At 50.1% G+C, this 23,594-nt stretch overlaps 1 protein-coding gene and 1 long non-coding RNA gene across 10 annotated transcripts in view; one reads left to right on the top strand and one right to left on the bottom strand.

Annotated features, from left to right (window-relative positions):
• Window positions 1-23,594, bottom strand: part of Dnmt3a (DNA methyltransferase 3 alpha) — a 110,206-nt gene that overhangs the window by 47,177 nt on the left and 39,435 nt on the right. For all 9 annotated transcript variants that reach the window (XM_087554164.1, XM_087554168.1, XM_087554160.1 and 6 more), the window contains 2 exons: window positions 18,403-18,507; window positions 1,962-2,229 (listed from right to left, as the gene is read on the bottom strand). In XM_087554164.1, the coding sequence (XP_087410290.1) occupies window positions 1,962-2,229; window positions 18,403-18,507 (373 nt within the window). The remainder of the gene's footprint in view (window positions 1-1,961; window positions 2,230-18,402; window positions 18,508-23,594) is intronic.
• Window positions 12,346-19,173, top strand: LOC120103494 (uncharacterized). Its single transcript, XR_015622881.1, has 7 exons — window positions 12,346-12,781; window positions 13,107-13,149; window positions 16,045-16,177; window positions 16,639-16,768; window positions 16,850-17,072; window positions 17,230-17,472; window positions 17,586-19,173. It is a non-coding gene; the product is annotated as an uncharacterized LOC120103494 (long non-coding RNA).

The following is a 23,594-nucleotide window of genomic DNA, read 5'->3' as shown; positions in this document are numbered from 1 at the left end:
GCTAGCCCGTCCTGGGTTGGTACAGTGCTTTGCCCAGCATAAATAAAGTCCTGGCTTCAATACCCTGAGCCTAAGCCTGAGAACCGCATAAAAACAGAGATGGGCAGCCAAGATGACTCAGGAGGTAAAGGTGCTTGCTGTCAGAACTCACAGTCTGAGTTTGAACACCATCCCAGGGCTTTACGTGATGGAAGGAGAGAGAGAACAGACTCCAAGCTGCTCTCTGACCTCTTCATGTATGCTGTGGCATGCTCAAGTGACCAAGTGACAGACAGTCAGACAGACAGACAGACAGACAGACAGACAGACAGACACACACACACACACACACACACACACACACACACACACACACACACACAGAGTAAAATCTGCGTTGTGGAGCCTGATTGTGCAATCCCAGAACTCAGGAGGAGGAGGAAGAAGTATCAGAAGTTCGAGGTCCGGGCTAGGCATTGATAGTGCATGCCTGAGCCCCAGTACTCAGGAAGCAGAGACAGGCCAGTGTCTGAGTTGGAAACCTGGTCTACACAGTGAGTTCCTCCAGGCCAGCCAAGGCTACACAGTGAGAACCTTAAACAAAACAAAACAAAACAACAACAACAAAAATCCACAAACAAAAAGTTAAGTATTGGAAGCCAGAGGCCAGGCCTGGAGGCCATGAACAAGTCACTCCCTAAGTTGTACTTTCTTCCTGGACTTAAGATGGGGCTCACCAGACCTCGTGAACAAGATCATCCGGAAGAGGAAACAGAACAAATGCTCAGTGCCTCAGAGCGTGCTGAAATGTTTGCTGAATAATGAATGAAAGATATTTCAAAATAAGTTTGGAAACCTCTTTTCTGGAAATGTTCCCTCTTCTGCATTAATATTAGGCTTGGATTCATGCAAATACGTTATGCCACTTAATCAATTTACTCATCCCATCATACGCACTTGGAAGGAAGACTTTTTGAAATTAAAATGCACATATGCAAAACACCCTGGCAGGGCCCCTGGGATCAAATGTGATAATGGAGGAGGAGGTGCTGTGTAAACTGTGAAGCCGGTACAAATGCAGGCTGTCCTCAGTACTCACTTGTTTACAGCTTGCTTGGCCCTGAAAGCTCTGGCTTAACCTGAAAGAGAAAAGTGGGCGACTTTCCAAAATTCCAGGGCTAGGCCATAAAGTCCCCAGATGGGAAGGTCTGAGCAGGGCTGAGGGCTGAGGGCCTCCTCCAGCCCTCCCCTCGGCATCCACTGTCACAGCCACGCTTTCTATGGAGTCAACCAAACTACAGTGTCTGGCAAGATCTCTGCACTGGGATAGGTAAACTCAGCACCTGTGGTCCTCAGGAGCCAAGGCAGGTCAAGTGTAAAAGTAAGTGGGCCAGGGCTGGAGAGATAGCTCAGTGGTTAAAGCACTGTCTGCTCTTCCAGAGGTCCTGAGTTCAATTCCTAGCAACCACATGGTGGCTCACAACCATCTGTAATGGAATCTGACACTGTCTTCTGTCATATTGGCATGCATGTAAATTAAACACTCATATATGTAGATAATTTTTTTTAAAAAAAGTAAGTGGGCCAGCTGGCAGTGGAAGGAAACTGAGGCACGAGACCAGTACAGGAAGAAGGGGGGCACCTATTACCTCTATCTAGCATCCCTCTGCATTGTGCAAACAACCCCACTGTTGCCTGTTGCGAGAGCCAGCTCCCCCCACTCCACGAAGAGCCAAAACTCCAGATTTTCATTTGGAATTTCTTGATTTTTAAATACTGGCAACTAATTTCTAAATAACCGTTTAGCACATTAGGTGGGCCAAGTAAACATTATGGGCACATGCTGTATTGATCTAGTAGCTTCTAGACCACTGCCATGGCCCCGCCCACTTTGCTCATCATCCTGAAACCTGCCATAGACTCGTCTGTGACTCTTGGGAGCCCAGAGGACCTGGAAGAGGATCCCTCAGGCTGAGACTCACCCTCTCCCGCAGAGGCTCCACGGCCTTCCTTGGTTACGCAGCAGCCATTCTCCACTGCTCTGGAGGCTTCTGGTGGGGTCTCAGTTCCCTCTCCTTCAGCTGGGGCCCCACCCTTCTGCCCTGCAGCTGGGCTCCCCTCCTCAGGTTGGGGTTCACTCCGCTTCTCCAAGTCTCCATTGGGTAGCAGATCTGAGGGCCCAGAGTCCTGGGCTGTGGGCTGAGACTTGGTGGTCACCGCTGGGTCCTTGGGGGTGTCACTGCTTTCCACCTGGAAAGATGAAGAAGGGCAAACATAAGGACCAGACCTTTGAACGTTTAGGGGATCAAACAGGTGGGCCAGCCTGATCCCACCACCCCAGGATACCCCACTGCATTCCATCTCACTAGAACCAGGACTGGACTTCCCACTTCTAAACAGATGATCCTGCAGCTGTGTATGCAGCCCAGTTGGCAGAGTGCTTGTCTAGCAACACGAAGCCCTAGGTTCAGTAGTCAAGTACTGTGGACAGCAGGCCAAGCGTATACACCTGTGATCCTAGCACTCACCATGCAGAAGCAGGAGGATCAGAATTCAAGGTCATTCTCATCCCACATTGAGTGTGAGGGCGGCCAGGGCTACATGAGATCCTGGGGCTGGCAAGATGGTTCCATAGGAAAAGGTACCTGCTATGCTAGCTGGGTTGCCTGAGTTCAATTCCCACACCAAAGAGAACCTACTCTGCAATAACGGTCCTTTGACTGCCAACGCACTCATTGTGTACGTGCCTATACACAGATGAACATAACAAATAAAAACATAGCAAGAAACTAAGACTAAACAAAAATGTCCCTCATGCTCCGCCATTGAAACTGGACTCTTCCTCAGAAAATTCAAATGCCACTCAACCAATTCCAGCTACCTGAGGCTGGCCTGACTTCAGCTCTCATAGTCTTCCTTCTATGCTCTCATGGTGTGTGTGTGTGTGTGTGTGTGTGTGTGAACATGGTCCTCCATAAGAAGCATCCTCTGGGGGTTGGAGAGATGGCTCAGAGTTTAAGAGCAACATCTGCTCTTCCAGAGGTCCTGAGTTCAATTCCCAGCAACCACATGGTGCTCACATCTGATCTGATGCCCTCTTCTGGTGTGTCTGAAGACAGCTACAGTGTACTCATATACATAAAGCAAATAAATAAATCGAAGAAGTATTATATTATTATCATTATTATTATTATATATTATATCATCATCATCATCATCGTTATCTGGATCTGATCTAGCTTCATAGCTTTCTGTCCCCCAACTCAGGCCCCCAAGAGGTTCTCAGACCAAGGCTACCCAAGGCCCCAAGCATAGGCCTGCCTGGAAAAACAACAGGCAGCTTCCTCCCCTGGTGCCTGAGATCCAAAGCTGCTAAGGTTCCCACTGGTAGAAACCAAATCACTCTGGCTGTCTTCACATTGTCCTGGGACCCCAGTTCCCTTTCAGTATCTCTCAGCTTCTCAGGGAAACAAGACGAGATGCCACAGTGTGTGTGAACCCGTGCTCTGTGTCCCCTCATCCCTGTGTGTGTGTGTGTGTGTGTGTGTGTGTGTGTGTGTGTGTGTGTGTGTGTGTACGCGCTGTTCTTGCTCCTCTGGAAGCAAGTGGTCGGAACATCTTGGAAGACGGCAGGTGACTGACTGGTTCAGGGTCTGCCGGCTCGCAGGCTCTAGGGTGTGCTCAGTAATCCTACACTTACAAAATGCTCCCGGGTACAAAGGGCAGAACTGGCTCAGCAGGCTCCAGGGAGACCTGAGCCAGGTGTGGTGGCACATGCTAGGCATCCCAGATTTCAAAGGCAGAGACAAAAGGATCAGAAGCTCAAGGTCACTCTTACCTACATAGGGTCTGAGGCCGACCCAGCTACCTGAGACCCTGTCTCAAAAACCAGCTCAAACCAACAAAACAAGGCTCCCTTCTCTTTGATTCCTTTTTTTTTTTTTTTTTTTTCCGGAGCTGGGGACTGAACCCAGGGCCTTGTGCTTCCTAGGCAAGGGCTCTACCACGGAGCTAAATCCCCAACCCCCTCCCTTCTCTTTGAAAGGTGAGGTGACAGTGCTTAATCAACAGGTACTTGGCCTGACTCTTTTGTTGTTCTCTGTTTCACAGGGTCCTGGCCCTGGACTCATTATATAGATAAAGATGATCCTGACCCTCTGTCTTTGCTTCCTGAGCGGTGTCCTCAGACAAACAGCACGTTATCACCTTGCCCAGACTCCTTTCTCTATTGTAACAGTGATGGGCCAGGTGTGGTGGAACAGAGGCAGAGGCAGCAGATTTCTTTGAGTGCTAGGTCATCCAGGACAATATACTAAGAGTCTGTCTCAACAAAAATACACAAATTTTAATTAGTAATTAAAAAAAACAAAACAGACATACGGGGCTGGAGAGATGGCTCCTCAGTTAAGAGCACTGGCTGTTCCTCCAGAGGTCCTGAGTTCAGTTCCCAGAAACTACATGGCGGTTCACAAGCATCTATAGAGGGATCTATCTGATGGCCTCTTCTGTCTGATGCATACATGCAAACACAGTGCTCATATATATACATAAATAAGTCTTTTTAAAATAATCAGACATACATGATATATTTTTGTGTGACACAGGCCTCAAACTCACTATGTAGCTAAGGATCACCTTAAACTCCTGAACCTCCTGCCTCTGCCTCCTGAGTGCTGGGATTACTGGCACACAGCAACGCACCCAGTTTATGCGGGGTTTGGAATTATACCCATTTCTAGGCAAGTGCTCTACCCACTAAGCCAAATCCACCGCTCCATAAAAAATCTGAATTGCACAAACCACAACTAAGTTGACGAGATGGCTCAGCAGGGAGAGGCGCTTGCTGCCAAGCCTGAGGACCTGAGTCTGATGACCAGGACCCACAGCTGGAAGGAGAGAACCAGCTCCTGCAAGCTGTCCTCTGACCTCCTCCATGAAAGTATCTGTCTGTCTGTCTGTCTGTCTGTCTGTCTGTCTCTCTCTCTCTCTCTCTCTCACACACACACACACCAAATAAAGGTAAAAAAAAAAACCTTTTAAAGAAAATAATTGTTTTAAAGGTTAAGTCCCTATATTAACACCCCCCAAATTATTTTCTCCCTGAAAATCATTAGCAACTTGATAAACATCGTTTCCAGCCCTCATCTTTGCCCCCCAAACAGGGTCCCAGCATGTGGTCCTGGCTGATCTGGACCTCAAGGAGCTCTGTCTGTGCTCCAGAGCGCTAGAATGAAAGACGTGGAACCATACACCATCCTTTTAGACTATTGTTCCATCTCAGGCTAGAGAGATGGCTCATGGTTAATGGCTCTTGCAGAGGACCTAGGTTCAATTCCTAGCAACCACATGGTGGCTTACAACCAGAACTCCAGTCTGAGGAGGGTCCAATGCTCTCTTCTGACATCCACAAGTACCAGCATGGCAATCATAGTCACATGCTGGGAAAACATTCATATACACAATTAAAAAGCAAAGTAAAGGGGCTGGGGATTTAGCTCAGTGGCAGAGCGCTTGCCTAGGAAGCGCAAGGCCCTGGGTTCGGTCCCCAGCTCCGGAAAAAAAAAAAAAAAAAAAAAAAAAAGCAAAGTAAAACAAGGTTTCATGCAGTCTAGGCTGGCTTCAAACAAACTGTATATCTGCGCCTGGCCTTGACTCTTCATCCTTCTCCTTTGTGTGTCAAGCGTCGGGGCAGCAGGCGTGTGCTGAAGGGCTAGGTTTCCCTTTTAGACTTTTCACAGTCACACGGAAGTTACGAGTCACACACACAACGGGATCCAAGATCATGCTTTGTCATGATACCCAGAAGGTTCTAGAGCTCACCTCTCCCCTGACAAATACAATGGCACCTCTCCACACCCGCACATATGGCTCTCCCTCCTGCTCAGTGGATGCTCCGTGACTCGAGCCAACTGTGGGTACTGGGGCTGAGCCTCTTCCTGCTGTGTCGAGCCCTGTGACTTCCAGTTCCCTATAGCTAAGTATATCTGTAGGGCAGTCCCAGGGGACTATGTCTAGAGAGAAATGCTAAGCCCGCTGCTTCAGAAAGGCCCAGCACACAGCTTGAGAGGCACAAGCGACTGGCCCCTCACCTCACAGCCTCCATTCCGTGTCTGGGATGGGGACTGTGAGCTCACTGCTATGGGTGAGGAACTGGGAGAGGTGGAAAATCCAGAGTCTTCGGACTGCCGCCTCCTGAGGGCCAGCAGTTGGCCTGGTTGATCCAGCAGTCTATACTTTGAGCTCTCATCTGGGAAAGAGAAACTGCTGAAGAGCTGCATTACTGCATGCCTCAGCAGCTGGGGCTTCCCGGAGGCTGCAGCACAAAGAGGAAGTGCCAGTGGGAGGGAGAAAGCCTCCACAGGCCGTGCCAGGCTGCTGGGCAGCTGCATGCGGAGAAGAGGAGCAAACAGATGACCACCCACTTCCTTTAGTCCCCAGCTCCATGCCTTGTGTCTGAACCACCTCAGGGCAGAAACTGTACCTCCCTGTGTCCATCTGTTACTCTGCAAGGTTGAGGTGAGTCACACATGAGAGAAGGCCTTGCCTCACTGTCCTGGTGGACACTTCCCAGGGACCAGTGGTACCACAAAGCCAACATGTACTACAGGGAGGGAGGCATAGGTTGCCCTTGGACAGAAGCAATCTTTCATGGCTGCTCTCTCTTAGCCACTTGCTGCCCCTACAGAGCTGCTTAAGATCACCCTAGAGGCTTACTTCTTGTCTGAGGATCACATGGCCTCCTCACCTAAGGACTCACTTCCTGTGATACCAATCCCATAGCCCAGGGAGCCAGGAGTGCTAGCTCTCGGTCTGGCCACAGTCTTTCCATCACACTGCATAGGTGCTTCCCCACCAGCCCTGCCAGGAGGACCCCTCTGCAGTAGCATCTGATACACACGGAAGTGGGAGCTGGTACACAGGTGGATGAAGGGATGGGAATCCGCCACACAGCTGTAAACCTGGGATCAGCTCAACGGCTGAAAGGCCCGACCCTTCCCACTGGCCCACACCACCACTACCTCCATGCCCCATGTTGGTGCTGGGAATTAAACCCAGAGCCTTTCTTGCCTGTATTATGCAAATGTCATCAGTGAGCTTGATCCCAGCCCCACCATCACCAAGCTCTCTTCCCAACACCCCGACCCACTCCTGCTTAACTCTGGTTCCTATTTTGTTTTGTTTCTTTGAGAGTGGGTCTCACCTAATCCAGGCTAGCCTCCTGCAGCCCAGGTTAGCCTCCTGCAGCCCAGGCTAGCCTTAAATTCCTGATCCTTATCTCCCCACCACTTGTCCTCCTGAGTGCTAGAATTACAAGTGTGAGCTACCACACTAGGTTTATACAATGCTGGGGGTGGAACCCTGGCTTCACTTGTGCAAGGCAAGCACTCTACACATTGAATTACATCTCTAGTCCACCATTCCACTTCCTTCCACTGACCTGGGGTTCAAGTGAATTCATGACCCCTACACCATAGCTGTCGCCCGCTTCTCCTTACTCTCCAGAACCCTAGACTAAGCATGACCTCTCCCTAGGACTCTTGGGACCTGGGCAACAGGGCAGAGTAAATCTGCCTACAGAAACTACCCAGAGGAAGGAATCCAGACTGCAAAGTAGTCTTCCAGTTTCTGTTGGGGGAGCTAGGGGCTCACTAAAAGGGGCATTTCAGAAACTGGAGAGATGGCTCAGAGGTTAGGAGCACTGACTGCTCTTCCGGAGGTCCTGAGTTCAATGCCCAGCAACCACATGGTGGTTCACAACCATCTGTAATGGGATCTGATGCCCTATTCTGGTGTGTCTGAAGACATCTACTGTCTATATATAAAATAAAATATATATATATTTTTAAAAAAGGCTGGGGTTGCATTTTGAGCAGCCAGACCTTCGAGTCTACCTTGAGTGCCCTTCCCTCCCCTGTCCCTATCAGCTCCTAGACTCCTGGAGCACAGGGACTTGGTTTAAGTCAGTTGGATGTATCATAGAGCAGGCCCATAACAACACTCCATAAATATTCCCAATGGCTCCATTAGTGACAAAGACTGGGTTAAAAGTTCAAACACCCAGCTCATGAGCCCAGAGGGAGCTCTGGCCCTGCGGCCATGTCAGAGTGTCACACCAGCTGTTTCTGTTTGCTTTACTTTGACAGTGCCTCTGAAGGAGACAGCACAGCCCTGAGACAGACATTCCACTGGTCACTGCTGGCCATCTTAGGAGGCACCAAGCACAGCTGCAGGGGACAGCATCAGAGAGGCAAGAGCAGCAGTGAGTACCTTCTCCTCTGCAGAACAAGGGGCAGGAGGACGCTCTGGAGATTGTGACACTAACATCCCAGAATTCAGTCAAGCCTGGTCCCTTTGCCATTGTCTGCCTCCCCTGCCCATGCATCATTCTGGGTCTGTAAGCCCTGCTGACAGCCTATGCCCAGCTCTCAAAGCCCTCATCACATAGATGGCAGGTGTGGACAGCTGCTGGGTCCAACCTCAGCCCGAGGACCAGTAGAGTCCACTGTGGCACTTACTCCCAGAAGTTGTCACAGTTTGCTGACCTTTGTCCCTGCCAGTAACCATCCTACCTTGTCTCTACACAACTTTCCCCTACTTCCCTGCTGCCCAGCACCCTCCTCAGCCTCTGCTTCATGCCACACATTCTGAGCAGAGTTCATGGGTGGTTCCTTCTAGGGAAACACCACGACTCCCCCTCGGGACATTTGGCAATGCGGTTGGAGACTGGTTTGGTGTCACGTGTCACACGCTGGCAGCTAGTGGATACAGGTCAAGGACTCTGTTACACACCCTAACATCTACCATGTCGAACCTTAAGTAATACATAAAAAAACAAAAATCTAACAAAAATAATTCCGCGGTAGCTGGCTGTGGTGGCCCAGACCTGGTAATTCCAGCGCTTGAGAGACTAACTATAAGAAGATTGCTACAAGTTCAAGGTCAGGTCTGGGCTATGTAGGAAGACCCTATCTCAAAAAGTAAAGATAAACAAAATAATCCCCCAAATCCATGTTGAATTATATACAAAAATTTGTCATTTTAACCATTTGGAAATATACATAGACTACACTCATGTTCTGTGACCAACACCTCACACAGAAGTTCTGCACCCCTGAAGCAGTAACCCTCGGTCTATGCCTCGCTCCCACAGCCCTCGATAGATGACAGATGTGGACAGCTGCTGGACCCAGCCTCCTCCAGAGGACTGGTAGTGTCTACTGTGGCATTCCCTCCCCCTCTGCCACAGCAGGCCACACTGTTTACAGAGCTCCACTCTCTTCTCCCAGCATTCGCCAGGCTGAAGTAATGGCTTCTTTACAGTGTGCCTCCCTTCTAGGCTGTGTGCTCTGCCTTTCCTTTCTCTACCCCAGCCTCCTAGCACCCGGCAAAGAACCTGGCATCCATTCTTTAATAAAATCAATAAACTTAATTATCTCAAGGCTCCTGAGGCAATATGTGGAGTCCTAGCTCATCTGAGGAAGATGGCTCCCAGGCTGGCCTCGGCTCACACACATCTCTCATACTCTTCAGCAAAGTTCTCAGGGTGACCCAAGTACAGGACAGCCATCTGAAGGACAGTCCCCTCCCTGGTGGAGTCCTCCTCACAGGAAAGTAAGGTTTAACAGTTAAAAGGTCAGCCTCCAGTTCAAGGGGGAACTAGGGGTGAGTCAAGGAGCCCTCTGCAGGGCCTGGCTAGATGTGTACCAGTTTGAAGCTCCTGCCACCCACCCCACACTGCAGCCAACCTTGCTGCAGTGAAACTCTGACCCATCCTGCCCCAGGTGAGGCCATGCCTCTCAAAGCCAAGGCAAGGGTCACACTCCCCAGGGGGATTAAAAGTACTATGCTCATTCTACCCCACGGTCCAGTCCGTGTCACTCCAGAGCCTTTGCCACTCTTTGGAGAGCCACAGCCTATTTAACCTGTCCCTGCTTAGCATTGTGTCCCCACACTTGGTAATTCACGGCCATTCCCCGGCTTCCCAGATGATGTTTTCCTGAGATGGAAAGAACTGCTGTGTGTTGCATCTGTTAATTTTCTTAATGAAAACAAAACAAACAAATGAACCGCCACCACCACCACCACCACCACCACCACCACCACCACCACCACCACCACAACAACAACAACAAAAGAAACATCTGACGAAAGCAACCCACGGAAGGCAAGGTTCATCCCAGGATGCTGCCCATCACAGCCTCGGGAGCTGGAGGCAGCTGGTCACATCCATCACAGCCAGGAAGCAGAGAGGAGTGCTGGCTCTCTCTGGTTTTATCCACTTCAGGATCTCAGTACATGTAATGGTGCCTCCCGCATTCTGGTTGTGTCTTCCAAAGTCAGTGAACCCAAACTAGCATCTCTCACAGACACACCCAGAGGTTTGTCTCTTAGAGGATCCTCAGTCCTGTCATGCTGGCAGCCAGTGTAAAGCATCACACGTACACAATGTCCAGGTGAGCGTGAGGAGAGGGAGCCAGGGTCAGCTCTCCTAGGGTAACATGTACTGGCCAGTGCTGCATGCCTGAAGAGAGGCTGGTGTGACTGGACCCCGAGGAGGAGGTCACAGCAGCTGACACCAATGCATCTGAGATAGTTGTTAGCAGTGGCCCTAAATGGTGTGGCTCTGGCAAGAAGTCAAGATAGGGCAGATATCAAGGTGGGTTTTTGTTGCTCTTTTAATTCATTGGACTAGGTCCCCCAGTACTACCAGCTATCTGTTTCCCCCTCCAGTGTTGGTGGGGATCCCAGCATGCTTGACAAGTCTCTAATGATCCCCACCAACTCTATCTCAGAAGGCTTGGTCTCTGACAACAGCCCTGACATTGTCCCTGTGGAGTCATTGCTGGGGCCTGTGGCTTCTCCACACCCTACCAGGTCAGGATTTCCTTCTTTTGCCCCATACCCTCTATGTGCATTTCTTAAAGGACACAGAGCAAGAACACAGGAGGGATGGTGCATACCTACCGAGAGGCTGGGTACAGAGACACAGGCCTTTGATCTCTACACTCAGAAGGCAGAGGAGGTCATCTCTGAGTTTGAGGCTAGCCTGGTCTACATTGTGAGTTTCAGGACACCCTATCCCAAAAAATAAAATAAGATAAAATAAAATAAAATAAAAAGAGTAAAACTCCTCAGGTCTCTTGCACACTAGCTTTCTAGGTAAGACCCGTTTTTAATGGAACCTTGGTCCACATGTCAGGCTGGTATGCTCAGGGCCTGCCTCTCAACCCCTGTACCATGCCCGCCCTACCTTGCTCAGCAAGGCCTCAGCAGGATCTGTCACATTCCCCTTGGTTCCTGCCCTCCTTTAAGGGCCAGGCAAGCCCCACATTTCCCAGTAGATTTTTCCTGGCTTCCTTGACCCTCAAGGTCAACACCTGGTGGCACCCCACCCCCACCACTGGCCTCCTTCAGCCATCCCAGCTCTATCTTCCTCAGACTTTCTAGAAGGCCACTGCTGGGGTATGACTAGGAGCAGCCGCCCAGGACTAAGAGAGACTAAAATCAAGGGAATCAGCCATCAAGTCTCCATTTAAAGAGCTAGTCTGATCTGGAAACAAGGAGGGGGTTTAGTTCTGTTGGAGAAGAATCAAATGTCTCTTAGACTGGAAAAGTAACCCACACTACAAAGCCCTGGGAGCAGTAAAACTGCCCGGGCAGCTGGGGCTCAGCCCAGCACTGCCTGGCTTCCCCTGGCTTCTGCCCTTCTGCCCTGCAGCACTGCCCTCTGGAACCCACTCCCTCCTGGCTGTTCAAGACGCTGTGTGGAGTAAGAAGCCCAGCCTGGCTCAGCTGAGCTCGGCGCCAGCTCCCACCCACTCCTCCTCCCGCCCTTGACGGGTTATTCTTAGCAAGAGTGACCTCAGAATGCTCCCTCCAAGCAAAAATAACCCTGGAGGAAGTTGGTGGGTATAAATCCCCACTGATGTGCGTGCAGCTAGCAAACAGGGTAGACCTTGCAGGACCTGTCACCCCTACCACCTAACCTGGAGGTCTGGTGGGCCAAGGCAGAAACTGTCCCTCTGATGCCCCAGCTGGAACCACCCACAAAGAACAAAGACTTCTGCAGAGCTGTCTGGGCTTGTGACCATGCAGGAACCAGTCTTGCACAGCTCCACTTGTCACAGTGCAAGGTCTTCAGGAGCTGGTGAACAACGGGGAAACGGTCCTTTCTTTCTTTGCACTGAGACCCGCACACACAGGTCTGATTTCACATGCCGGCCTCCTCTCCAGCCTGGGCACGGGCCAGGCCACAGGCCCTGGCCCAGGTGCCAGCTCCCTTCCTAAGCCCCTCCTAGCCCAGCAGCTGGCTTCCTGTTTCCTGTTGCCGGCAATATCTTGGCTTTCACCAATGCATGCTGCCAGCACAGCAGGCCACTGCCTACTCTGAAGCAGGCTCTTGTCCCAGCCCTTGGACCACTCCAGCTTCCCCAATTACACCTGGGTTCCTGGGATTTGTGTCAAATTCCTCCCTCAGTTATATTTTCTTTTATTCTTTATTTTTGAGACAGGGTCTCACCGGGCCAAGGCTAGCCTTGAATTGGATGCTGGCTAAGGATGACCTTGAACTCCACATCTCAGGTCCTGGCATTATAGGCACGTTTATGTGGTGCTGAGAATCAAAACCAGGGCCTGGTACATGCATAGCAACCACGATACCAACTGAGCGACACACCCAGATCTCAGCTTTCTCTGTACACTTTTTTGGGAACATAGCGCATGTTTTCCTTTCTTTTTTTTTTTTTTGGTTCTTTTTTTTTTCCGGAGCTGGGGACCGAACCCAGGGCCTTGCACTTCCTAGGTAAGCGCTCTACCACTGAGCTAAATCCCCAGACCCGCATGTTTTCAAACAGCCCTGCATTCATATACTAACTTTAAAAAGGCTTTGGGGACCCAGGCTCCGAGGGAGAAAAAAAGCACACGTCTTCACAGTAGGGGGAGGGTGATCCAAGAAGTGAATCTTTTCATGAATCATTATTATTGGGGTGTGTATGTGTGTGAGCATGCGCACTTGTGTGCGTGTGTACATATGTGTATGTGTAACACACAAACGTGTTCATGCCATTGGCACTCTTTTGAAGGTCGGAGGGCAATTCTTGAGAGCTGGTTTTCTCCATCCCCCACAGATTCTTCAGGTTTTTACCTACTAAGTCATCTCACTAGCCTGAGGTAAGTCTTTGAACCAGTCTTTGTGGGTGACAAAGTGCTGTGCTATCTGCCTTTTTATTCTTGGTCTAGGCCCTTGACTATAGCTTAGGAAATAAGTTCAATGGATTGTGGCAAGTTCAAGGATAGCCTGGGCTACAAAGTGTCTGTCTCAAAAACTAACCAACCAGTGGAGGAACAAACTTTACTTATCCAGGGTTAAACGCAAATGAGGTTGTGGGTTTGGGGGTGGGGGCTAAGAGCCCAGGGAGCTGTGGTGGGGCTGGATTCTAACTTCTCTATTTTCGAAGAAAGCATATCATTGTGAGAAAAATGAAAATAGGCACATGAACACGGAGAGTAATATAACTCTGTTAAAGAAGGGCTGGGAGGAGGAGGGAGGGGGAGGGGAGGTTTCCAGGGCTGGAGGTGGGGCTCAGGGACCCAGCGCTTGGCTGAAGATGTGTAAACTAGGTTTGAGTACCACTCTGGGAGCTAGTATGTAAATAAGTTAAAAAAAAAAAAAAACGAGACTGCAGTTTAGAAACCTCGAGCTCCCAGACACTGACTGAGAGCTCTGCAGACAAGCAACAACCATGCCTCCGGTAGTGAGGTGTGCAGACCACTGCCATGCAAACCTGTAGCTCACAGCTCCTCTGGTTTCTTAGTACTTCACTGGGATTGATTTCACAAGCAGGTCGAGGGGGACTTACCATCGAGAGAGGCCAGACTGGGCTTTATTATATTCCTCAGTGTGTGTGTGTGTGTGTGTGTCTGTCTGTCTGTCTGTCTGTCTGTCTGTGTGTCTGTGTGTGTATCCATGTATGTGTGTGTATCCGTGTGTGTGTGTATCTGTGTATTTGTGTGTGTATGTGTGTATCTGTGTGTGTGTGTCTATATCTGTGTGTGTGTGTGTGTGTGTGTGTGTGTGTGTGTGTGTTATATGGAGGTAGTGCCTATACCATAGCAGCGGCGTGGAAATTCCAGGACAACTTTGTGAAGCCAGTCCTCTTCCCCCCGCTTCTCATGGGTTCTAGGGTCGGAATTCAGGTGCCAGCTATGTGCAGACGTGCAAACCTTTGCTTGCTGAACCCCCACCCTGGCCCTGGGCTTCATTTTCAACCAAGGTTTGATGTGGTGTGGCTCCAAGGAAAGAGGCAAGCAGGGCTATCAAACTGCACAAGTAGTGAGACTGAACCTGGCGTATCCTGTGGGACAGCAAGAATACAAGATTCTTCTGTCCATGACAGGTTAAGTGTTGGGCACTGGTGTGGAGAGGGCAGGGAAAGGGGAGGAGCCGGAAGTCAGGGGCAGTGTTCTGGACTTGTTTTTTTTTTTTTTTTAAGGTTTGTGCATTTATGTGTAAGTAATCTGTCTTTGTGCACACCAGAAGGCATCCGATCCCATTACAGATGGTTGTGAGTCATTGTGTGGTTGCTAGGAATTGAACTCAGGACCTTTGGGAAAGCAGCCAGTGCTCTTAACCTAGGAGCCATCTTAACCTCTCCAGTGCTGGATCTTGTCTTAAAAGAAATGGAGTCCATGAGCCAGCTGAGGTGGCACATGCCCCTGGGAGGCAGAGGCAGATAGATGGATCTCTGTGAGTTTGAGGCCAGTCTGGTCTACAAAGCAAGTTTCAGGACTGCCAGGGCTATTACAGAGAGAAACCCTGTCTTGGAAAACCAAAAATGAAAAGAAGGGAGGGAAGGAGGGAGGGAGGGAGGGAGGGAGGGAGGAAGAGAAGGAGGGAGGGAGGAAGAGAGGGAAGGAGGGAGGGAGTCCTAGGGCTGGAGAGATGGCTCAACCATTAACGTTGCTACTCTTCCAGAGGACCCAGGTCTCAGATTCCCAAAACCCACATGACAGCTCACAACCATTTGTAACTACAGTTCCAAGGGATCCAACACCCTCCTCTGCTCCTCTCGCCTCTGTGGGCACTGGGTATACACATGACACTTGCATGACGTACTTGCAGGAAAACACCCATGCCGATAAAAATAAATAAAATAGAAAGAAATGGACACACCACACACCTTGAATCCCAGTACTCCAGAAGGTCAGCCTGGTTAATATAGAGTGAGTTCCAGGCTAGCCAGGGCTACATAGTCTCTCTCTCTCTCTCTCTCTCTCTCTCTCTCTCTCTCTCTCTCTGTGTGTGTGTCAACACACACACACACACACACACACACACACACACACACACAGGGGGGGAGGGGAAGGGGGAGGGAGAGAAAGAGTCTAGACTCTCAAGAACAGCAGTATATTACTGGGACTGTGCCTTTCTTTTCTAGTACACTAGATTGGAAGGCAAGTCGGCAAGAAACAGTAGGGGCTTCTGGGAGGTGAGCTAGCCTGGGCAATCCTAGCTAGGAACTAACAAAGCAGCACCCAAGGACAGACGTCTGAGGATGTTGAAGTTGCACAGGCTTGGGGACAAATAGAGGAGGAGCCAAGAGTGCTTAATCTGGGGACTGGGGAGAACTTGAACCTCTGCCCAGGGCTGCAGGTAAAGCTGGCATGAAAGAATCTGTCCTCCTGGCCACACCTTCCCTCCATTACCTCTCTGCCCTCTACACTTGCCTGGGAGACACACAGGGCTGCTCTAGTGCTCCTAGGGAGTCTAGTCCCAGGGCTGCAGCAGATCCCAGAGGAGCCTCCTGAGCTCCCGCTGCAAAGGAGAGAATAATACCAGGAAAGAAGAGCAAACCTGGGCTGTGCAGAAGAGCTAGGAACCCAGATTGAGGCCATCTAGCCTTCAGGGACAGGAGCCATCCCCAGGTGGCCTGCAACAGTTTCTAAGCTGACTTTCTGCTCCCTCCAACATATGAGGTGTCTTTTAAAAGATATATATATATATATATATCTTTATATATCTATATCTATATATATTTAATATGTGAGAGTTTTGCCTGCTTGTAGGTCTGTGTTCCATTCCTGCCTGGTACTCTTGGAAGTCAGAAAGAGCATCCAATCCCCTGAACCTGGAGTTCCTTATGATTGTGAGCCACTGTGTAGGTGCTGGAAGTCAAACCCGAGGTCCTCTGCAGGAGCAGTAAGTGAACCTGTCAAGTCCACTCTCCAGTCCCTTACAAAAAATTTTTTTTAATTTAATTTAACCTTTTAGACAGGGTCTCACAGCCAAGGCTGGCCTCAAACTAACTATTTAGCTGAGGATTACCTTGAACTTTTATCATTATTATTTTGTTTTGTCTTTTCGAGGCAGGGTTTCTCTGTGTAGCCCTGGCTATCCTGCAACTCACTCTGTGGTTGGCCTCAAATTCACAGAGATCTGCCTGCCTCTGCCTCCCAAGTGCTGGGACTAAAGGCGTGCACCACTACTGCCTGGCTGACTTTGAACTTCTAATCCTCTGCCCCACACCCAAGTGCCGTCATGCTTTGCTCAATATTATACAGACCTGGGATCCAGCAGAGTGATTCGTGCATGCGAGGCAAGCACTCTACCAACCAAGCCACGTTCCCAGACCACAAAGTCTCCTTTATCTCATGTCCCAGACTCCTCAGTCTTTCCTAGGGGCTCTCTCCAAAGGCCTCTCCTCCAGTACAGGTGGCTGCAGTATCACCCAGGGCACCGGCTGGACCACACCCACATCCGCTTGATGCTTTGTGTGATGTTCATTGAGAGGTCAGTGCTGGTCTCCACCCCAAAGGCCCACAAGGTTACACGGCTTGGAAGCAGCAAACATGGCATTCTTTCTCCTGTCAGACTGTGATTGCCACGGTGCCAGGCAGGGACGAGCTTAGCCCTTGCTCTGGACCACACTGAGGTCATCTCAGGCACTCTAGAAGGAATACATCCTGCCTGCGGGTCTGGCTGTGACAACTCTTTCAAGCTCATAAAGGCGGTGGATTGTGAAGCTGGTGTTTGAACCCAGGTCCACTGGTCTCCAAAGGCAGTGTTTTTCTTTCTGCACTGAAGCCCGATCCAGGCAAGGGCTGAATGACTCCCGCCCAGTCCTTGCTCTGCCGTTATTTCCTCGTACCCCCTGACCCCAGACTTTCACCCCCTCCCTGTGCTGCGCCTGCCTTTTGACTCCAGACCGACAAATTGGAGTCAAAGGGTCACTGGCTCTTTATTTGTTACAGGTGGTGGCTCTGGGTCCTCAGCGACCAGAGTGCAGAAATGTGCTCTGCAGATTACAGGCTGAGGTGCCACAGGGGGGTAAGGACAGGCCCACAGTCGGATGGAGCCAGCTGCTCCCTCACACACCTTCACCCCCCAAGGTGCTCTTGGGTGAAAGAGTGGGGCAGAAGCATGGGGGAATCTGCCTGCGCAGCCGCCTCAGACTGGAAGTTCTTCCAACTCTCATTTCATTCTTCCATTGTCAGGTGAATTTTTCATTACAGGCTATAAAATATCCATGTGTGCTTTATTATTAAGATGTCCTAAATTACTCACCAGCTAGTTACCTAACTTCCGCCTTTCCCTCTACATCGCGCAGAATTGGCTGTGGTTCCCATCAGCTCCCAACAGTTTCCCAGAGCCTCTGGCCTCTCTGGAGCCATCTCCCTAACTGGATGTGTGAAAACCGCTACTCCCTGTTGTCCCGCTGCCCCAAGGACTGTTACCAATCTGGAGCTGCTGCTCCCCTTCATTCTCCTGCTCCAAGTTTACCGTTCTCTGCTAGTGGAGCTAAGGGAAAAGAACCAGCTGGCCTCGTGCTGGGGAATAATTATCCACCCTTAGGCAGGAGGGAGGCAGCTCTTCCAGCCCAGAGCTTCGCCACCCCCACCCCCCAGCTCTCTCCATCTTGAGCAGCCCCAGAGCTCCCCTGGACCTCAGCAGCATGGCTCCCTGGAGCAGGAGCTTGTGGGCCAGCTGCACCACCGCCAGCCGCCCTGCAGGCCTTCAGCAGTGCCTGGGGCCTCTCTTGCAGAAGCTCAGCCTCATGTCTTCCTTTCTCCGGCCTCAGGTCCTCCTGGGTGCAGAGGACCATGGCTAGTGTACGTCTCTGTGGCAGGGGTCTACGTGGCCAGATTCAGAGGCTCTTAGTCCCGCTGGAGAATGTGGCAGGCTTTCTTGGTACCCTTCCATGGGAAGCCAGGGGTCAGAGCCTGGTTAAAATCTCAGCTCCTACACCCACAGACAAGGTCCCTGGCCTCTAGTTCAAAACTGGAGAAAATAGGGGAAGGACAGACAGGTTCAAAGAACGGAAGGAGTAACAAAACCCCACAGCTGGCCTTAATGTCCCCAAGGCCTTGCATTGTCGATGCTGCTGTCCATAGCACAGGCATGGTCACATGAGAGAGGACACTCACCGGTGGGTGCTTGCGCTTCCGGCCAGGCCTCCCCACTTTCCGGGCCGTGGCGCTGGGCTCCTGACGCTCTTCCTTACCACGGTTCTCCTCCTGTTCCTCTCCTTCCTGTGGACACAGACACACCCTGTAAGGCAGAGCTGACCCAAGACTCACTGTGTTCAGGCTATCCGGACTGGCACTGGCCTCCTGAGCTGTCTCCACAACATTCCCATCTCCAGCACTGTGCCATGCTGTCTCCAACCCTCCTGTATGGTAAGGTTGACCCCATCCCAGGACCTCCAGAGGGAGGCTGGGGTGCAGCTTCCGTGGCAGAATGTTTGCCTACCGTGCACAACTCCTTAGGTTCCGTCCCAGGCACTGGCCAAATAAAATAGTTGGGTAGTCAAACCATAGAGGGACCCCAGGGACCTCCAGTGGGTGTTACTCCTTCTGATGACTGCTCTGTGTGTTTTGACTTTTTTTTTTTTTTAAAGATAGGGTCTCACTATATAACTCTAGCTGGCCTTGAACTCACTATGTAGACTAGGCCTCAAAAGAGACCATCTGCTTCTGCCTCCTGAGTTCCAGGATTAAAAGTATATGTCCTGGGGCTGACGAGATGGCTTAGTGATTAAGAGCACTGACTGCTCTTCCAAAGGTCCTGAGTTCAAATCCCAGCACCCACATGGTGGCTCACAACCATCTGTAAAGAGATCTGATACCCTCTTCTGGTGTCTGAAGACAGCTACAGTGTACTCACATACATGAAATAAATAAATCTTTTTTAAAAAAGTATATGTCCAGTGTACAACTTCTTTTTTAAAAAAACTATACGATGATGATGATGATGATGATGATGATGATTATTATTGCGGGTTTTTTGTTTGTTTCTTTTCTTTTTCTCTTTTTTTCTGAGACAGGTTTCTCTGTGTAGCCCTGGCTGTCCTGGAACTCACTCTGTAGACCAGGCTGACCTCAAACTTGGAGATCCACTGCCTCTGCCTCCACTGCCCGTCTTCTAAGACAGGATCGCATCTGGCTCCGACTAGGCTCAAACTCCCGAGGTAGCCAACCTTGAGCTACTGTCTCCATCTCTGAGTGTGCATGTGCCACCACAGCTGGCTGTAACCACACAAAGAGTGCGTGTATGTGGACATGTGGGGGTGGAGCCAGTCTCGGGTGTCTTCCTCAGCTGCTCTCCACCTTTAAAAAAATATAATTTCTATAAGCCACGCCTTTAGTCCCAGTACTCGAGAGGCAGAAACAAGTGGATCTCTGAATTTGAGGCCATCTTGGCCACAATCAAGTTTCAGGATAGCCAGGGCTACTTTTTTTCAGAGAAACTTTGTCTCAGAAAAACAAAAACAAACAAATAAAAAATAATGTCCTCGAGAATTATTACATACATTATGTGTAAGTGTGTGTACACACATGCAGCACAAGTAGACACGTGACAGACAGAGAACTCTCAGGAGTTCATTCTCTCTACCGTGGGGTATTGGGAGTTGAACTCAGGTGGTCAGGCTTTGTGCTAAGTGACTTCACCCACTGAACTACATCACCAACCCTAACCCTTGCAGGGTCTTCCCACTGGTCTGACTGCTAAGCATCATGGGTCTTCCTGTCTATCTCCCCAGCACTGAGGTTATAGGTGAGTGCCACATCCCAGGGTTTATGTGGGTGCTGGGGATCTGGCTTAAGCAGCAAACACTTTACCCACCGAGCCATCTCTCCAACTCCCATAGTTTCCTAGTTATAAGATCATAACATGGCCAGGCAGTGGTGGCACATGCCTGTTAGCCCAGGACTCAGGAGGCAGAGGCAGGCAGATCTCTGAGTTCCAGGCTAGCCTGGTCTACAGAGAGAGTTCCAGAACAGCCAGGACCATGCAAAGAAACCCTGCCTTGAGAGAAACCTTGTCTTGAAAAACAAAAAGCAAACAAATGAATGAAGGAACAAAAGATCATAACACGAGGCTCTGGGTGTGTTTGGTTTGGATGCTAGGGACTGAACCCAGGGATTCATATTTGCTACATAAGGGCTCTACCACTGAGCCATATGCCCAGACCACAGTTGATTTATTTCTATGAAAGGGGAAAAAAAGCTCGCATGGTTATAGACACTCGACCAGCAAGCTATTTAATGATTTTTTTAAAATTCATTTATTTATTTTATGTATATGAGCACACTGTAGCTGTCTTCAGACACATCAGAAGAGGACATCAGATTCCATTGCAGATGGTTGTGAGCCACCATGTGGTTGCTGGGATTTGAACTCAGGACCTCTGGAAGAGCAGTCAGTGCTCTTAACCACTGAGCCATCTCTCCAGCCCTATTTAATGATTTTTATTGAAAACAAAATATCATAAAATGATCAATTTAGTGACATTGTTTAAAATGCATGCAATACTTGTCTCTGTGCAGAAAGTAGGAATTTCATTCAGGCTGTAAACACCCCTGTCCCAGAGTCTGGTCCATGTGGCCCTGGCACTGATGTCACCACGCCACAGATGTGTCTTGGAGACCATGACACCTCTTGATCCTTCTCACTAAATTCTGTTTGCTTTGCTCCTACTCATCAAAACCTTCTCAGGGCTGAGACCTCTGGGCTTATCTTCTGGGGCAGAGTTGCGTACCTAGAAAGTCCTGCCTCACTGCTCCAGCTTGGCCACAAACCACCCACAAGCCCCTTTTGACTCAGCAGGCTCCAACATGACTAACCACTGGTAGAAACAATGTTGGGGAAGGGGAGAGAGCCCTTGACCAAGGGCAGCAGGCTGCTCCCCAAGCCCTACCTGAAATTAGCTGCTGAAAATGGCATTGCAGATCTCACTGCAGAAGCCAAGCCACAGAGACACTGGTACCATGGACAGAGAAGGCAAGGGCGCCCATGCTTCCTGGAGATTCGCAATGGTCCTCCACATCCCACTCAACTTTCATTTTCTGTGATTTCAAAATAGTGTGTGGTTCACCACATCCATTTTCAGGTATTGGGAGGGCATGTAATCAAGACCTACAGTGACCAATCACGGGCATCTCACACACGGTGATAGCAATGCTGACCCATCTGTCTGTCTGCCCATCCGTCCATCTACTCATGGAATGTCTAGGAAGCAGACAATCACAGCTCAAGTCCTAACAGGCCTCTGGAGAGAGGAGTGGAGGTGACAGACAGGCATACCTCAGCACCTACTGGCGGGGACTGTCCAGCGGGGACTGTCCAGCTTACAAAGGAGACAGAATAGACAGACAGAAGAGGTCTCCAGTGCACTGTAGAAGGAAGGAAAAGCTAGCAGGCAGGAGACCCGATAAGATGATGTCAAGGAGGTCTGGCTTTGGAGGGCACTGCCACTGGGCAAGGCACAAGGACATGAGGCATGGCAAGGGGTTGGAGAGGCACTGGAAGGGACCATGTAAGGGTCCAGCCATAAATGGTCTCCAGAGGGAGCCAGCAAGCAGAGGCTCCAGTGTGGAGCGAGAGGTTGCCTCCAGGACCACTGACCTCTGGCTGTTCCTTTTAGGAGAGGCTGACAAAGAGGTGAGGCTAGAAGGCTCCAGGAAGACAGGCAGCAGAAGGGGCCCTGCCACAGGTAGCCCAAGGACACACGTGAACGAGAAGCCAGGCTGTTGGTTCTGTCCAGTTGTTGTTCTGTTGAGTTGTGTCCCAAGGTCCTAAGGACACCTCTTCAAGAAACTAGTGGGGACACGCAGATCAAATCTGACACACAGCTCAGAGTGTGTGGGTTACTTTGGTATGACAACTTCGGGAGCAGGACATCGCTTTTGGTTTGGTACTACCACAGTTTGTGACTGTTTTTCTAGGAAATATCAGGGGAAGGGTGAGGTCATAGAGGCGACTAAAGCAGGTCTGCAGCTCCTGGGTCTGCATCATGGATCCTCCCACCCTGAGCTCAGCTTCCTCAGTCACAGGATAGGGTAAGAACACAGCTGCCTGCCTTTGGTTTCTAAAGTGAACAAATACCAGGTCTGTTGTCTGCTCTGTTCACTGTTTCTCCCTCAGAGCCTAGGTGGATCCTAGAGCTACCACTGCCCAGAAATTCTGGGGTTTGAACTAGTATTTCTTTAGCAAACTACATTTATTACAGTGTTTGGGATTTGTTTGACTTTCTAGATTTTGTCTGAAAAAAAACAAAAACAAAAAAACAAAGAGTGAAGGCCAGTCTAGGTCATTAATCAGGAAAAAAGAAAAAAAAAAAGGCCACCATACAGCAATGACCAAAAACCAAAGCCATTTGGGCTAGATTGGTAGATTGCTTGGCTAGTGTGCTTGAAACCGAGGCCTGGATTCTGAGCGCTGCCTACACCAGGTGTGGCGATCTATGCCTGCAACGCCAGCACTTGGGAGGTAGATGTGGACGATCATGTGTTACGGTTAGCCTTGGCTATATGGAGTGTTCAAAAACCATCTTCAGCTGTTACAAAAACAAAACAAAACAAAACAAAAAACAGAAATCAAGCCAAACTGAAGACACTTGACCTTCTGGTAACAGACAAACCTCTGTTCTCATGACTTCGTGGGAAAGGCCTCTAGGGTCTTTAACAGTAAACCCTATGCCATGTGGTCCCTCCATGTGCTGCTCATATGTTTTACCCCATACAAACTGTCCAGGCACGCTACATACAGTCAGCACATGTTTGCTCCTGCTGGGTTCGATTCAGGCTAACCCAGCCTAGGAAGAAGGAGCCACCTTTGCAGAAAGCAAGTTAGCAACACGGCATTCTAAAATGGAGGGTGTGCTTTCCGCCGAGCCCGCCTGTGGTTCCTACCACCGGGCAGGGGGGGCTGACACACTGAGTGGGTGGGCAGATGGCCTGCTGCCCTCGGTGACCCCAGGAAGGTCTATCAGAGCATCTGTCAGAGGCCTGTTTTATGCAGTGTCAGTGCTGACAGGTTAAGCAAAGGAATGTGGGCTACGCTTCTCAAATCTGCAAGCAGCACCAAAGGAAGGGGTGTCTCTCATATTGAAATGCAAGAACCCGAGCTCTAGTAACCTGAGCAGTTGGAAAGAGCAGCACATTTAGTGGGAACAGATTTGAGCCCAGGCTGGTCTGCTCATCTGTCAGGGTGGGAGTCTCAATTAGCCCCTTCAAGAACTGTAGCGGGGGTGGGGGTGGGTGAAATTATAGACAAGGGGTTTGCAAAGAGCAGGGCTGGGCTGAACGGGGACGTACACTGTGCCCTTTACCAGCCA

The sequence above is a fragment of the Rattus norvegicus genome, chromosome 6 (assembly GCF_021556685.1).
Source record: "Rattus norvegicus strain SHRSP/BbbUtx chromosome 6, alternate assembly SHRSP_T2T, whole genome shotgun sequence".
Classification (NCBI taxonomy): domain Eukaryota; kingdom Metazoa; phylum Chordata; class Mammalia; order Rodentia; family Muridae; genus Rattus; species Rattus norvegicus.
The sequence above is the reverse complement of the archived record's forward strand: the minus strand, read 5'-3'. Positions and strand labels throughout refer to the sequence as shown.